We start from the raw sequence: 13,043 nt of genomic DNA, 5'->3' as shown, positions 1-13,043 counted from the left end.
GTATGTCCCAGTTGAGATTTTCTTGTATCCAAATACCCAGGAATTTTATGCAACTTGTATATTTGATGTGTTTTAGTTGTATTACTGGTTCTTCATTGTTTTTATTTCTTGAATGATGGAATTCTATTGCTAAAGTTTTGTTATTATTTATCGTCAACTTATTTGTGGGGAACCATTTGCAGAGTTTGTTTGAAGTGATTTTTATATTTGAATTTAGTATTTGCTCATTTTTGCCAGTGAGCACAATGCTCGTATCATCTGCATATAAGGTAGTTTTAACTGAGGATAAGTTAGAGGGCAGGTCATTTATGTATATGATAAATAGTACTGGCCCTAGAACAGAGCCTTGAGGAACCCCACATGTCACTTCTTCTAGCCTAGAGATATGGGAAGATGCATTGGTATTTGTCCCTTCTACATGTAAGATCTGACTGCGATTTTGCAGGTAAGATCTAAACCAGTTGCTTACTATACCCCTTATTCCATAGTGATTTAATTTGTTCAGAAGTTGGTCATGCGATACTGTGTCAAAACCTTTTGATAAATCAAGAAAGAGACCTACACACTGTTCCCTATTGTCTGACATGTTTGATGTATTCGAATATTGCTGTAGTTGTTGATTTGCCTTTATGGAAACCATGTTGTGCTTTAGATATTATGTTCTTTTTATTTAAGAAAGTTGTAATTTGTTCGTTCATTGCAATTTCCATGATTTATTGAGAGCACTCAACTAAGATTATATTACATTTCTTGGATCTGAAGTGACGCATGCGTCAATTGTGGGAAAATAATTATTACTTTCTTTCACTTCAGATCCAAGAAATGTAATATAATCTTAGTTGACCGCTCTCGTGTAAAATAAATACTTCTCCTATATGAATAAATTAGAATGTAGAAATGCTCATTAATGTCGTCACAGAGCAAACTGTCCTTTTTCCCACAATTGATGCATGCGTTCAGGAGATGCCTCTGCTGGAATTACAAATTTTATATTGTTGTTGTCATGGTTACTGTTGATTTTATAGGTGTGTTATGGAGTAAAAATATAAAAATGAACAAACCCAAGTATTTGATTTGAAATTATACAAATTGAGATCAAATCTAGAACATCCCGATTACAAAACAATCGTGGCAATACTATGTCATTGGTAAAGCCTTCAAAGGATAAAGTATGGGAAGAGAGATTAAGTGCAAATTTACACTAATGGAGACAAGGCAGATATATCTAAAAAGTTACACACACACATACAGGTCTTTCTGAAGTTTGTCAGTTATGCCCTAGAAAGTAAATTCTCAACTCTCGTTCTTTCGTTTTTAAATCAAGTACTATCTGCTTCACAGATACTGCTAATTCTGTAGCCTTGTAATCAAAAGGTCCCCAAGATTGATTCTGGATCTGCCTATGGCAGTAGGTCTATTTATAATATTCACAGCATGAGAGCCTGGAGCAAGGAAAGCTGTCCTCCCATGGAAAATGAATGTCACCCAAAAATTATATACTCACTCATTTAAGTCAACAGTAATCTGGTTAATCATTACAAGGGACTGGTAATTTTGAGTAAGACTGGCATAAATCGTTGCAGGAACATGATAGCTTGAAACTGAAGCATTGTTTTGGGAAAATGGATATGTCTTGCTCCCACACAGCGGACACCCTTGGCTAGAAGTTTTATAATCAAATATATTATTTTATTTCTGATTATGATATTCCTATTACAGTCAATATTTATGCAACTAATTCATCATAATAAATAAATTGAACAAATTATTAAAAATAATATTCATCTTTGTCTCTATTTTCAGCAGTCTCTGTAAAGATGGCAGCACTTGCCTGGGTTCTCTTCCTCTTCTCCATGACCCTGCCTGATGTTTCTCTTCAGATTAAAAACAATGGATCAAATTACAAGAAAGGTGAGTTATTTACTTACTGAAATAATCATTTACTGAAATGAAAATAAGCTGGTAAACTAACTTGCTTTATCTACTCCCTCATGAATATTATTTTCAAATTTTCTCACAATTGTTTAAAACATTTTTAGACACACAGAAGGCCCCTTTACATAAGTGGAACCAGGCCCAGTATGTCCACGAAGTACCATTCTTTGTTCCAGACTCACCTTTGAAATCATCGAATCCGATGCCAGGAACCGCTGATAGTGCCACCTGTGGTGCCTACTAAACTATTGCCACTGACTTTCTAGCAGTCTTTTCTTCAATGGGACCTACATTTTCTGCCCAGAAAAAGCAGAAGAGGTCTTGCCCCCCTTCGAGTGTTTTCACTCTAAGGCCCTAGTGCCACTACATTATTTGGCATCAACATCCTTTCAAATGAGAAACCAAGGAAACTGGGTTCGCCACCAAATCTCACGATGTACAGCATTGCTGATAAGGATGCCTTATGGGTGCTAAACTCTCCTCGACCAAGTTCATTCCAAAATACTCCAATCGCAGGGCAGCTTAAAAATCTATGTGGCTTGTGAGGATGACTACCAGTGTCACAGTGACTTCCACACTGGCACCACCTGTCAACGTCAGCCTCTGAAGGTAGTGCCACATCAACAACCCTGTGCCGAAGATTCACACTGACCTCACCATAGATGGCTCTTCAGCAAACCTATTAGATTTTAATGTTTCAGGTTTCAATAGCAATGTCGGTGCGTTTCATTACAAAGCATAACTGACATGACTCACATTATGCCTTACCACACACGGGACATGTACTATTGTAGAAATTATTACAGGACTATAACTTGAGGTCTTTAGAATACCATGGCATTGCTTTACCAAATGAGCTACTGTGCCTGTCCCAATTCGCCTGAAACTTCAATTATCTTCCAGCACAGAGTTGATTACATTGTTTTAATGCACACAGGAGATGTACTATTGTAATGATATGAAACAGTTTAAGCCCCGTGACAGGTTAAGTTTGCAGCAGGTTTTATGTATTAATCCATGCGAGACTGGCACTCAGCATCTCCAACTGGCGAGCTGTTCATACCAGAGACAGTGAGAAAATCGGCAATATTGCATCAGAACTATATTCTGTGTGCACGTTTGGGATCTACATATGTGAAAAGTTGCTGCAAACTTAACCTGTCACGAGGTATAGATATCAGGAAACAAGTACACAAGGGTTGGGGAATATGTCAGGGAAACTTTTCTTCCTTCCGAGAATGCAGGAACAGCACGAAAATCCGAAATCTACAAATCAAAGGGGGGTGTGTATGGTACTGTAGAATGTACGAACAATGCAGATCATGTGTACCAGGTATAGGATAGAGAAACGAGCAAACATCCTTCAATATAGCATTATGTTACATTGTTTACACTTGCTGTGTGGAGAGCGCGTGTGGGGCGATGGAACGCCCGTAGATGCTCAAGTGCTCGGAAATCCTTCGACGTACATAAAGGAAACGTGCACACAGAGACGGCCATTTGTGCCATCCTGCTTACTATGCTGCTAGTGATAGGCGGTGTGGAGTTGAACCCGGGTCCAAACTTGGGAGACGAATTGGACTGCATCTTGGACAAGCTTAAAGCTCTGGACAGTGTACCGTCGGCTATCAAAAATATTAATGACAAACTGGGAACACTACAAGAGGTGTACGAGAAGATGGCGAATATCGAGACGGGGTTAGCATCCATTGGAAGGAGGCTAGAGGAGCTCGAGAGAGAGAACCACGATCTGTGGCGTAGGCTTTGTGCAACGGAGGCTGATGTGGACAGAATCATCGGCCATTCGAAAAGGAACAACCTTATTTTCGATGGCATGGAAGAAACTGGCCGTTGAGACCTGGCAGCAGTGTGAGGACAAAATCAGGAAGCTGGTGAGGGAGAAGATGGGGTAGAGCTCGACCAGGAGGCTGTCGAGAGAGCTCACAGGCTTAATTACAAGGTGGCCGGCTGCAGACCCATAATAGTGAAGCTGCACCATTACAAAAGGAAGGAGCAGATATTGGCGAATCGGAGGAAACTACGCGGCACATCCGTGTACGTAAGAGAAGATTATTCACCCAGAATTGCACAGCAGCGACAAGTGCTCACGGGACACATGCTAGATGGCAGGAGGGAAGGGAGACGCGCGTACGTATCTTACGACAAGCTGATTGTAGACGAATATGTTTACAAGACGAACGACGATTGCTCGGACATTATTTGTGTGGGACAACGGAGAGGACACGAAGATCTGCGTGGTGCTGCCGGAGAGGGCGGAAGATATGGCAACAGCGCAAACGGAAGGGATAATGGAGCCTCTGGAAGCACCGACAGGTTGTCTGGTGGACAAGAGGATGACAACGGCACGGGAGAAAGGCGCCTGCAGGATACAAACTCCTCCGGGGGTACTGGTGCTTGGGGAAGGGGGTTAGTGAACCGGAAAGCCCAGGAACGTTTCCAGGAATTCAACCCAAGAGGAGATCCCAGGTTGCGGAGTCGAAGCAGGGGAGGCGTGCCATGACCTTTGGACCCGGCTGTAAACGAAGGGAGCATCAGGCAGGAACCAGGTGAGTTTATGCGACATTTGGGAGAAGAGGGGGTGGGGGGAGGTGAGATTGGTGGCGAACCCTGAGCGTTTTCGAAACGGGTTTTGAAAATTCTTAGCTGGAATGTGGGGGGCTTGCAGGGCAAACTTTCTCAGTCTGAATTCTGTAGATACGTCACCGAATTTGACATTGTGGTATTTGTGGAAACGTGGTTTAGCACGGCGGAGACGCCGCAGGGTCTGGGAATGGTGGGGTCTGCACAGATCATGAAGAGACGGGCTGGGAGGGGGGCGGTGTCCAGGGGGGCTGATGGTGCTCGTGAAGGAAAGCCTACGGGCGCAACTGACTAAAATAGAGATTGACTGTAATGGGATTCTAGGCGTGCACCTGTGTATAGACAATATTAAATTATGCTTGATTGCACTTTATAACCAACCAGTCTCGTCCAAGTACCACAATGACAGATTCTTCGAGCGAGTAGCTGATTTTCTGCACCTTGTCGAAGATAAATATCCGCATACGGACGTGCTGTTGCTGGGGGATTTTAATGCGAGAATTGGAGGGGAGGATTGCACGACGAACGGGGAAGAGGGGGGAGGGAGGGTCAGACGAAGCCTAGATCAACAAATAAATGCGGAAGGGAGAAAGTTGCTCAACCTGGTGGAGAGTTTTGAACTAGAGGTCATGAACGGGAAATACGGGAGGGATTTCGAGGGAGATTTCACATTTGTGTGCGAAGCCGGGATGTCTGTGATTGACTATATTTTTTCAACTTGCGGATTGGCCAATAGGGTGGCGGAGTTCTATGTTGACTAGCGGACAGAGAGTCGGCACTTCCCGTTGGTGCTGGAAGTGGAGTGGCCGATCACGGTTAATTTTAATGCAGTAGCGATTCCTTGGCAGAAAGAACAGGAAACCTCGATTCTGAGGCAATATAAGATTTCAGAGGAGGGGCTAGAGTGGTTCCAACAAGGGTTGCAAGATGATAGAGCGGTTATGCTTACGAGGGAAATGGAAAGAGCGTTGGGCGAAGGCGAGGTGGAAAGAGGGGTCGCTTTATACTACCACATCATAATGCGAGCAGCGAGGCACATGTTGCGGGACACACGTCAACAAGTTCCCAGCAAGGCTGACACGTGGTATAATGACGTATGTAAGATGCACAAACGAATATTGGATCGATCTCTAAGGCAATTCCGTGCTCGCAAAACTGAGCATTCTAGATTAAATTACTTAGAAGAACGCCGGCGTTACGTGCAAGTTTTGGAAAGGGAGAGGGAGAAGTGGGGGGAGAGGAAAGTGAGGGCTCTTCAGGAGGCCATCCAGGGCCGGGATACGAGGAACTTGTGGCGGATTATTCGCAACCTGCAAGGGAGTCGGTACACAATAGGCAGTATCTCTGCACGGAGCTGGGAGGATCATTTTCTCAAGCTGCTGGAAGGGGAGGGGGGGGGGTCAGGGGCTATTCCAAACGAGGGCAGGTTCCTTGGTACTTCTGTTCCAATCCTTGACGAAAGTGTGTCGAGGCTGGAATATGATGCGGCTGTTCGCTCGCTGAAGACCGGCAAGGCGGCGGGTATCGATGGAATCGGACCAGATCTCGTGAAGGTGCTGAATTGTAACGAGCGATTGGCAGAAACGGGAAGGTCTCTGCTCAACAACATATTCAATAGTGGAACCTTCCCCAAAATATGGAAAACGAGCGTTATTTGTCCTCTTTACAAGGGGAAAGGGGATGTAAATGACACTAATAATTACAGAGGTATTTCTCTCCTGCCCGTGTTAGGGAAAGTATATTGTAGTATTCTGTACAACAGATTGAGAAAATGGGCCGATATTATTGATAAACTGACCCCCCTGCAGGCTGGTTTCAGGTCCAATTATAGCACTATAGATAATGTTTTTTGTCCTGAACACACTGATCCAAAGCAAGTTAAACGAGAAAAGGGGAAAATTATATTGTTGTTTTGTTGATTTTGAAAAGGCGTTTGACTCTATCAATAGGCAAATGCTGTGGGGGAAGTTATGGGACATGGGGGTTTCGGCCAGAATGATTAATACGCTAACAAATATGTACAGAGGGGTCAAATTTTGTGTCAAATGTGGGCAGGGGGTGGTGTCTGGGCATCACGAGAGCACGGTAGGCATCAAGCAGGGATGCATACTTTCACCTTTACTTTTCATTCTTTTTATTAATGACGTTGCTAGCTTCGTGGGAGAAGAAGGAGCTGAAACACCGGAGATAGTCGGGACACCAATACCAATGCTTCTCTATGCAGATGATCTCATTTTAATATCAAACGAAGTACAGGGGTTACAGCGGGGATTGAACAGACTTAAACAATATTGCACAACATGGAAGTTGAAGGTAAATACACGAAAAACTAAAATAATGGCGTTCAAGAAAGGTTATGTCTTCGCAGCAAAGGAGCGGTGGACCTATGGGGACTCCGAGCTTGAAAGGGTCAAACGTTTCACCTATCTAGGCATCACGCTGAGTATGGCAGGGGAGTGGACAAAGCACATCGAAGGCAGAAAGGGAAAAGCTTGTTATGGGCTGGGCAAGGTAGAGCGACTGCAACGGAAAGTCCCTACAGTCAGTGTGAGATTGCTGGACCAAATTTATGAAGCAACGGTGAAAGCAACCCTATTTTACGGCGCGGAACTATGGGGGAGGGTAGGGGGGCGAGTAGCAAATCAGATACAAGCGCGGTTTTTGAAACAAATACTGGGAACCAGCACGAGTGCAAGCACGTGTGGCATCCTGAGGGATATGGGAAAGCATAGGGAGGATGTCGAAGCGAGGATGAGATGCTTCAAGTACTGGATGAAGCTGGAAGAAGGGGCCGGAGACTCACTGAAAGAACAGTGTCTGCGAGTTCAGATTGAGGAAGGGTTCGCACGCCACTGGGCAAGTGGAATTAAGGACGACCTGTACAGAATGGGTCTGGGGGAACTGTGGGAAGAAGTGAGGGGCGGGAGGTGCGAAACTGGGATGTTGCAAATCATAAGGGAGAGGTTGGTGGACTGTAGCAGGCAAGACATCATGACAGAATGTAGGGAGAAGGTAACGCTCGTCGCCGCACAACCGCCAGGGGTGTGGGTGGAATGGGGGAGAAAACGATATATTGATACGTGTACGTACCAGCAAAGACGTGGATTCGCCTGGTTCCTGCTAGGGGGGTGGAGGCAACACAAACTCAAGGGGCCAGACGGTCGTGCCATCTGCACGTTATGCGGCGAAGAGGAGACGAGGGCTCACATCCTACACGAGTGTGTTTGGTCGGCACCCCTCAGACAACGCAAATGGGGGGACAGTGCAAGGGACAGCATTGAGCAGACCATCCAGGCTATATGTAGGGAGGAGAGGAGTGGTATAACAAATGTAAATATCAAAGCCCTGGGCTCCTATTTTCATGCAGTTTGGAGGGAGCGCAGGAAACTGCTGCAAGGAGTCTGTGAAAGTGAAGGGTACGGAACAGCAGGGGCTCAAGAATAGGTGAAGAGTGTAATGTAGTGTTGTGAAAATGAACAATCTCAAATGCAAGAAGAGGACCACATTGCTATTTATATATGTACATAGTATGTAATTATTTTCCAAATGTTTCTGTTTATAAATGTGGTGCATGTTTAAGGTCGGGGTGTTTATGTAACAGTATTGTAAGATATGCACAGTCGAAGGGCTCATATCAATATCAATAAATATCAAATAAATATCAAATACAGGAACAAAAGATGTGCATACTACGGTTGAACTCTACTCCCCACAGTTTCCACCAGTCCCCTTTGGCATTCTCTGGCATTTCTCCCCCGAAGAATGGTTATTTTGATACACGAACCCTGTTCATGCAAGGGTGGTTGACTCATCAATGAATTTACCACTGCCGTCTGTACAATAACAGTTCATCACACTGCCATCTAGGGATGAGTTCACATACTACAGGTGCCATGTTCTCCGGATATATGATCATATTGTGATACCACAGTTTTAAATTTGAGAAAAAATATAGTTGTCATAACTATGCCCCAGCCCTTGTATATGCATGATTTATGTATTTAATTACATATATATATATATATTTGACTGGCTGTCTAATAAATTACCTTCTGTTTTTGTAGGCAATAGAGTCATTGGTAAACCTCGGTGTGCTGCACGCTTAGAGGATGTCATGCGTTCAATGCGACAACATGGTTCTATCCTAGAACTTACTGGGTATTCGCTGCACCAGGAACTTCGAAGTGCACCATATGAGATGTATGTTACAGACATGCGAATTCGTGGTTTACCAAGATTCAGAGTGGAGCGGTGCGCCTTCCACAATAGCAACACCACTTTGGACAGTCAAATTTTATTTGAAGACCTAACAGTGTCAGGTACAGTAAAACTATATGAGATGAATGCCGATCCCCTTCCACACTTGGCGGAGCATTGCAACATGACCATCCGTATAAGGAGGACTCCACTGCAGCTCATGATGAGATCAAAGCATCCAAACTTTCCACCAAGATCACCAAATGAAGTGGAGTCATTGTCAAAATTTGTCAACACAGACTTCCTAAATTTTTATGGATGCAGACCGACTATGCAACATCGCGGGCTTGATGAACCTGACCTTTCACGTGAAATGGAAACCATGTTTCTCCGAGGTGTCCGGTCACTGTTGGAAGCATATATGGAGAAACAGGTGCACACGGCACTTCTTGAAACATTTATGACATACTTGGGATACTCTGTGTCATATGGCAGAAGGTAGCCAGATCGTGGACTTAAACAATCACCTGTTGCAGTTAAGGAGGTTATGATTTAAAAAGCCATTTCCCCCAACCAAAATGGGAAAATATAGTTTACATACCAATGTTTCTACATTGACTGCCTTTTGCAAAAGTGATCTACATCTGTTAATATTCAATGAATGATGAGCGTAAAAAGAGAAATTAAGGCAAATCAATGTTAGCTTCCATTGTTGTAACCTGCAACCAAATGCAGCCTTCAATCACAAAGTACAATTTAGTATTCAATGGAAGTTGGTGGTTTACAATATACTGAAGTGAAGAAAAAACATCTGAGAGGCGGTGTTTGGTCTACACCTACAAAGCTTAGAGCTTTTAAATGTGTACATTGGCTACACTGAAGTTCACAACATTATTTGTTATTTCTGAATTGTATAAATACAATAACAGGTATAAGAGTGCCTACTGCTGAAGCAACCGTATTTGCTGCCTGGCAAAATATCCCACTATGCAGTGGTGACAAATGTGTTTATTACCTGAAAGAACATTTAGTTAGAAGTATGACAGAGGTAAGATTTGTTCTCTGTCGTTTATCTTAAAACATAGCTGAAATGACAGCAGTATACACCATCACCTCCAAGGAGGGTGCGTATTTATTATACAGATTTCAGTTATTACATACAGGGAAAGATAAATATACAGGCACACTCTATCATAGACTTAGAGTTATTACGTAGCAATATAATCCTATATATCTAAAAAGAAGTGGTGTTTTACCCACTTTAATTTACAGTGGAACCCCGATTTTACATTATCCCACATTATACATTTAATTCTGATGGTCCCAACATAGCAAAATGTTATACAATTTTCCTCGAATTTACATTTTCCCGCATTTTAAGTTTTTCCAGCTTGGTGTCATGAAAAACGTAAAATCAAGGTTTCACTGTACATACACTACTGCCACACTGAAACTTTAACAATTAGCAAGTCATTTCATTCCAATGTACACAATCTAAATTTATTTCCCTTATATACTACAATAATATGGCTGTGCACGTGTGGCCGCGGTGGCTCAGTCGGTAACGCGTCTGACTACCATTCTAAAGGTCCCGGGTTCGATCCCCGGCCGGTTCAAATCCGGGAACTTTTCTAACGGTGGAAGCGGCCCCGGCGCCTACCCAGCGTCGAATAACATGGGTACCTGGGGGAAACCCTGGGGGGTAAAGGCGGTCAGGGGCGTGATGCTGATCACATCACCCCCACTCACGACCGGATCAAGAAAGTGTGGGGCGTTACCCCCACACCCCCTATACGCCTTCATGGCGTGGTGCTAAGCACAGGGGAACACTTTACCTTTTTTAATATGGCTGTGCACAAGGGCACACATCTGGAGGGGAGAAGGAAAGTACGTTTTGGTTCATAGGATGCTTTTTGAATTCAGAATTAAATCTAGCATTCTTTAGGGTATTGAAGAAAGGACCTAGTAGTATTATACGGTATGTATTATTTATCCTTTCACTTTATAATTTTTGTCAAAGTTTCTTGGAATCTGCCTGATCAATCTTGTCAAATATACGGAGTAATTAAAAAATACTTTACACAATTATTATGATGTTACTATTTATGATAGAAAATCAGACAAGGCATCAACATGAAGAACAACTGTGTTTTACTCACATGACTCACATTAGAAAGATTCAACATGGGAGCCACGTGTAATGCAGCCAAACGATAATCAAGTATATCTTATGCACGACACAGCAAGGCATTGTCCACGGAGTCAAAGACACTAACAATTCACAGTCGTACCTTTGGCAAATCTTTCGGAAGGGTGAAACATGTGCATTACTACCAAAATGCATGTAGAAATGTCTTTGCACCATTGTGAGTGAATCAGTTCTTGATAGCTTCAAGAAACAATGCACATTCTACTGGTCACTAGCCAGTGACTGGCGATCCTGGTGGAACAGTGGGAAAGCAGCATAAGGCCACTGGGTGAGAAGAAAACTTCCAGAGTTCTTCTTTATATTGAGGCCTTGCTTGATTTTCTATCGCAAATAGTAACGTCATACATAATAACTGTGTAAAGTTGCACCATTCATTTTGAATTACCCTGTACTTGAAGAATAAACCTTCAGTCCTACACTACAGTACAGATGAAATAATTATTGTAATGGTAAAAAAACAATCCTGGTGTGCTTTCTAAATATGACTTCCTTAACTGCAACTGAAATCAAAGTTAATTTATTTTTACATTTCTATAATGTAAGATGGTATATTAGGATAGATACTATGGCCAGTTACTTCTTACACTGAAGCACATGTTGTATTTTAGAATTAATAATTCTACATAAATATGGATGGATGGAGGACCACTTTGCAGTGTGGTAAACATTCTCACGTACAACATTACCAAAGAAAAATGTTCCAGAGAAATGGCAGCATAAATGATAAAAACCAGGTCCAAAATTCCAAAATAAAGAAAAACAATGAGAGTGTTGAAAATTACTCTTTCAAATATAATTTTTTAAATGTATGTTTTGTATTTAAATTATATATTTGCCTATCCTGAAAATATACTGGTTCTTGTTAGTTGTTGATATTGTAAAAGCTAATGCAATGTACATATAGATTTGTCACCGATTTACAATACTTATGAATTGCACAATAAACTTGTAAATCTACAGTTTATTGTCTTTTATCAAAGCTCCTTCTTCTTTTTCACTTCCTTATATCACCCTTTGCAAATTATTAAACTAATAAATAAATCTTAGCATTTTGTGAGAGTACACTTGTACTTATGGGGATAAGAACAAATGGTTGAAGTACCTGGAACATTCCTGCCAACTGTTTTCCATAAAACAGTTAACATAACATACATGTATAGAGGACTCAAGCAAGATGTTCACCAGTCATGAACAATGACAACAGATGAAGGGGAATGCTTTGCTTCATAATTTTTTTTAAAACACTGATTACAATTTCTTACGGACTAGTGAAAGTAGATGTTAAGAAATAATCATGAAGGCTAAAGAGATGCTAAGACAAGATAATATAATCACGTTTAAGGAGAGTTACCAGTGAAATATATGTTAGGGAAAAGCACTTCATTGATCACGTGAAGAAAATACGACAAAACGATGAATACAGGATTTAGGGATAACGGGTACAGTTCTGTTCACAAAAAATGAGGAGCTGAGCAAGAGGGAGTTCTATGCAGCCTGATGCAAAGACACTTATGCTATACTGTTTTAAGAGGAGAAATCTGTAACCTAGAAATCACTGGTCTATTTCTTTCTAATACTCATGAGGATTTTGATAGAACTGAAATAAGTGTGCACCTTACATGAAACTGTTCCTTATCCACTTAATTGATTGATTTGCTTTATTTTACTTCGCTTTTTGTGCCACTTTTGGCCAATTTGCGAAGATGGGGATGAGTGATGACATGATGAAATTGATGAATGGACACTCACAAACATCCATGCCCAGGCCGAGAATCGAACCTGGGACCCCTGGCGTCGTACCGCGATGTGCTAACCACTCCGCCATGGGGGTCAGCTTATCCACTTAAGAAAGGTTATTTATTTATTTATTGATTGATTTAGTTTATTTTACTTCGCGTTTTGTGCCTCTTGGCTAATTTGCGAAGATGAGGATGAGTGATGAAAGGATGAAATTGATGAATGGACATTCACAAACAACCAAGCCCGACCAGGATTCGAACCTGGGACCCTTGGCGTCACAGCGCGATGTGCTAACCACTCGGCCACAGGGTCGGGCACCACTTAAGAAAGGATCTGAGAAAACGAAAGTGAAGAGATAGTG

At 42.2% G+C, this 13,043-nt stretch overlaps 1 protein-coding gene across 1 annotated transcript in view; it reads left to right on the top strand.

The window, feature by feature from the left end:
• LOC145998988 (uncharacterized) overlaps nt 1–10,265 on the top strand; it is a 45,233-nt gene extending 34,968 nt beyond the window's left edge. Inside the window, exons 2-3 of the mRNA XM_083135842.1 lie at nt 1,804–1,911; nt 8,601–10,265. Coding sequence (XP_082991968.1) covers nt 1,818–1,911; nt 8,601–9,235 — 729 coding nt within the window. The 5' untranslated portion in view covers nt 1,804–1,817 and the 3' untranslated portion in view covers nt 9,236–10,265. The remainder of the gene's footprint in view (nt 1–1,803; nt 1,912–8,600) is intronic.
• The last annotated feature ends 2,778 nt before the right edge of the window (nt 10,266–13,043 follow it).

This window comes from Lepisma saccharinum, chromosome 14 (assembly GCF_977018435.1).
Source record: "Lepisma saccharinum chromosome 14, izLepSacc3.1, whole genome shotgun sequence".
Taxonomy (NCBI): domain Eukaryota; kingdom Metazoa; phylum Arthropoda; class Insecta; order Zygentoma; family Lepismatidae; genus Lepisma; species Lepisma saccharinum.
Note: the sequence above shows the minus strand (reverse complement) of the source record. Positions and strands in the feature narration are given on the sequence as shown.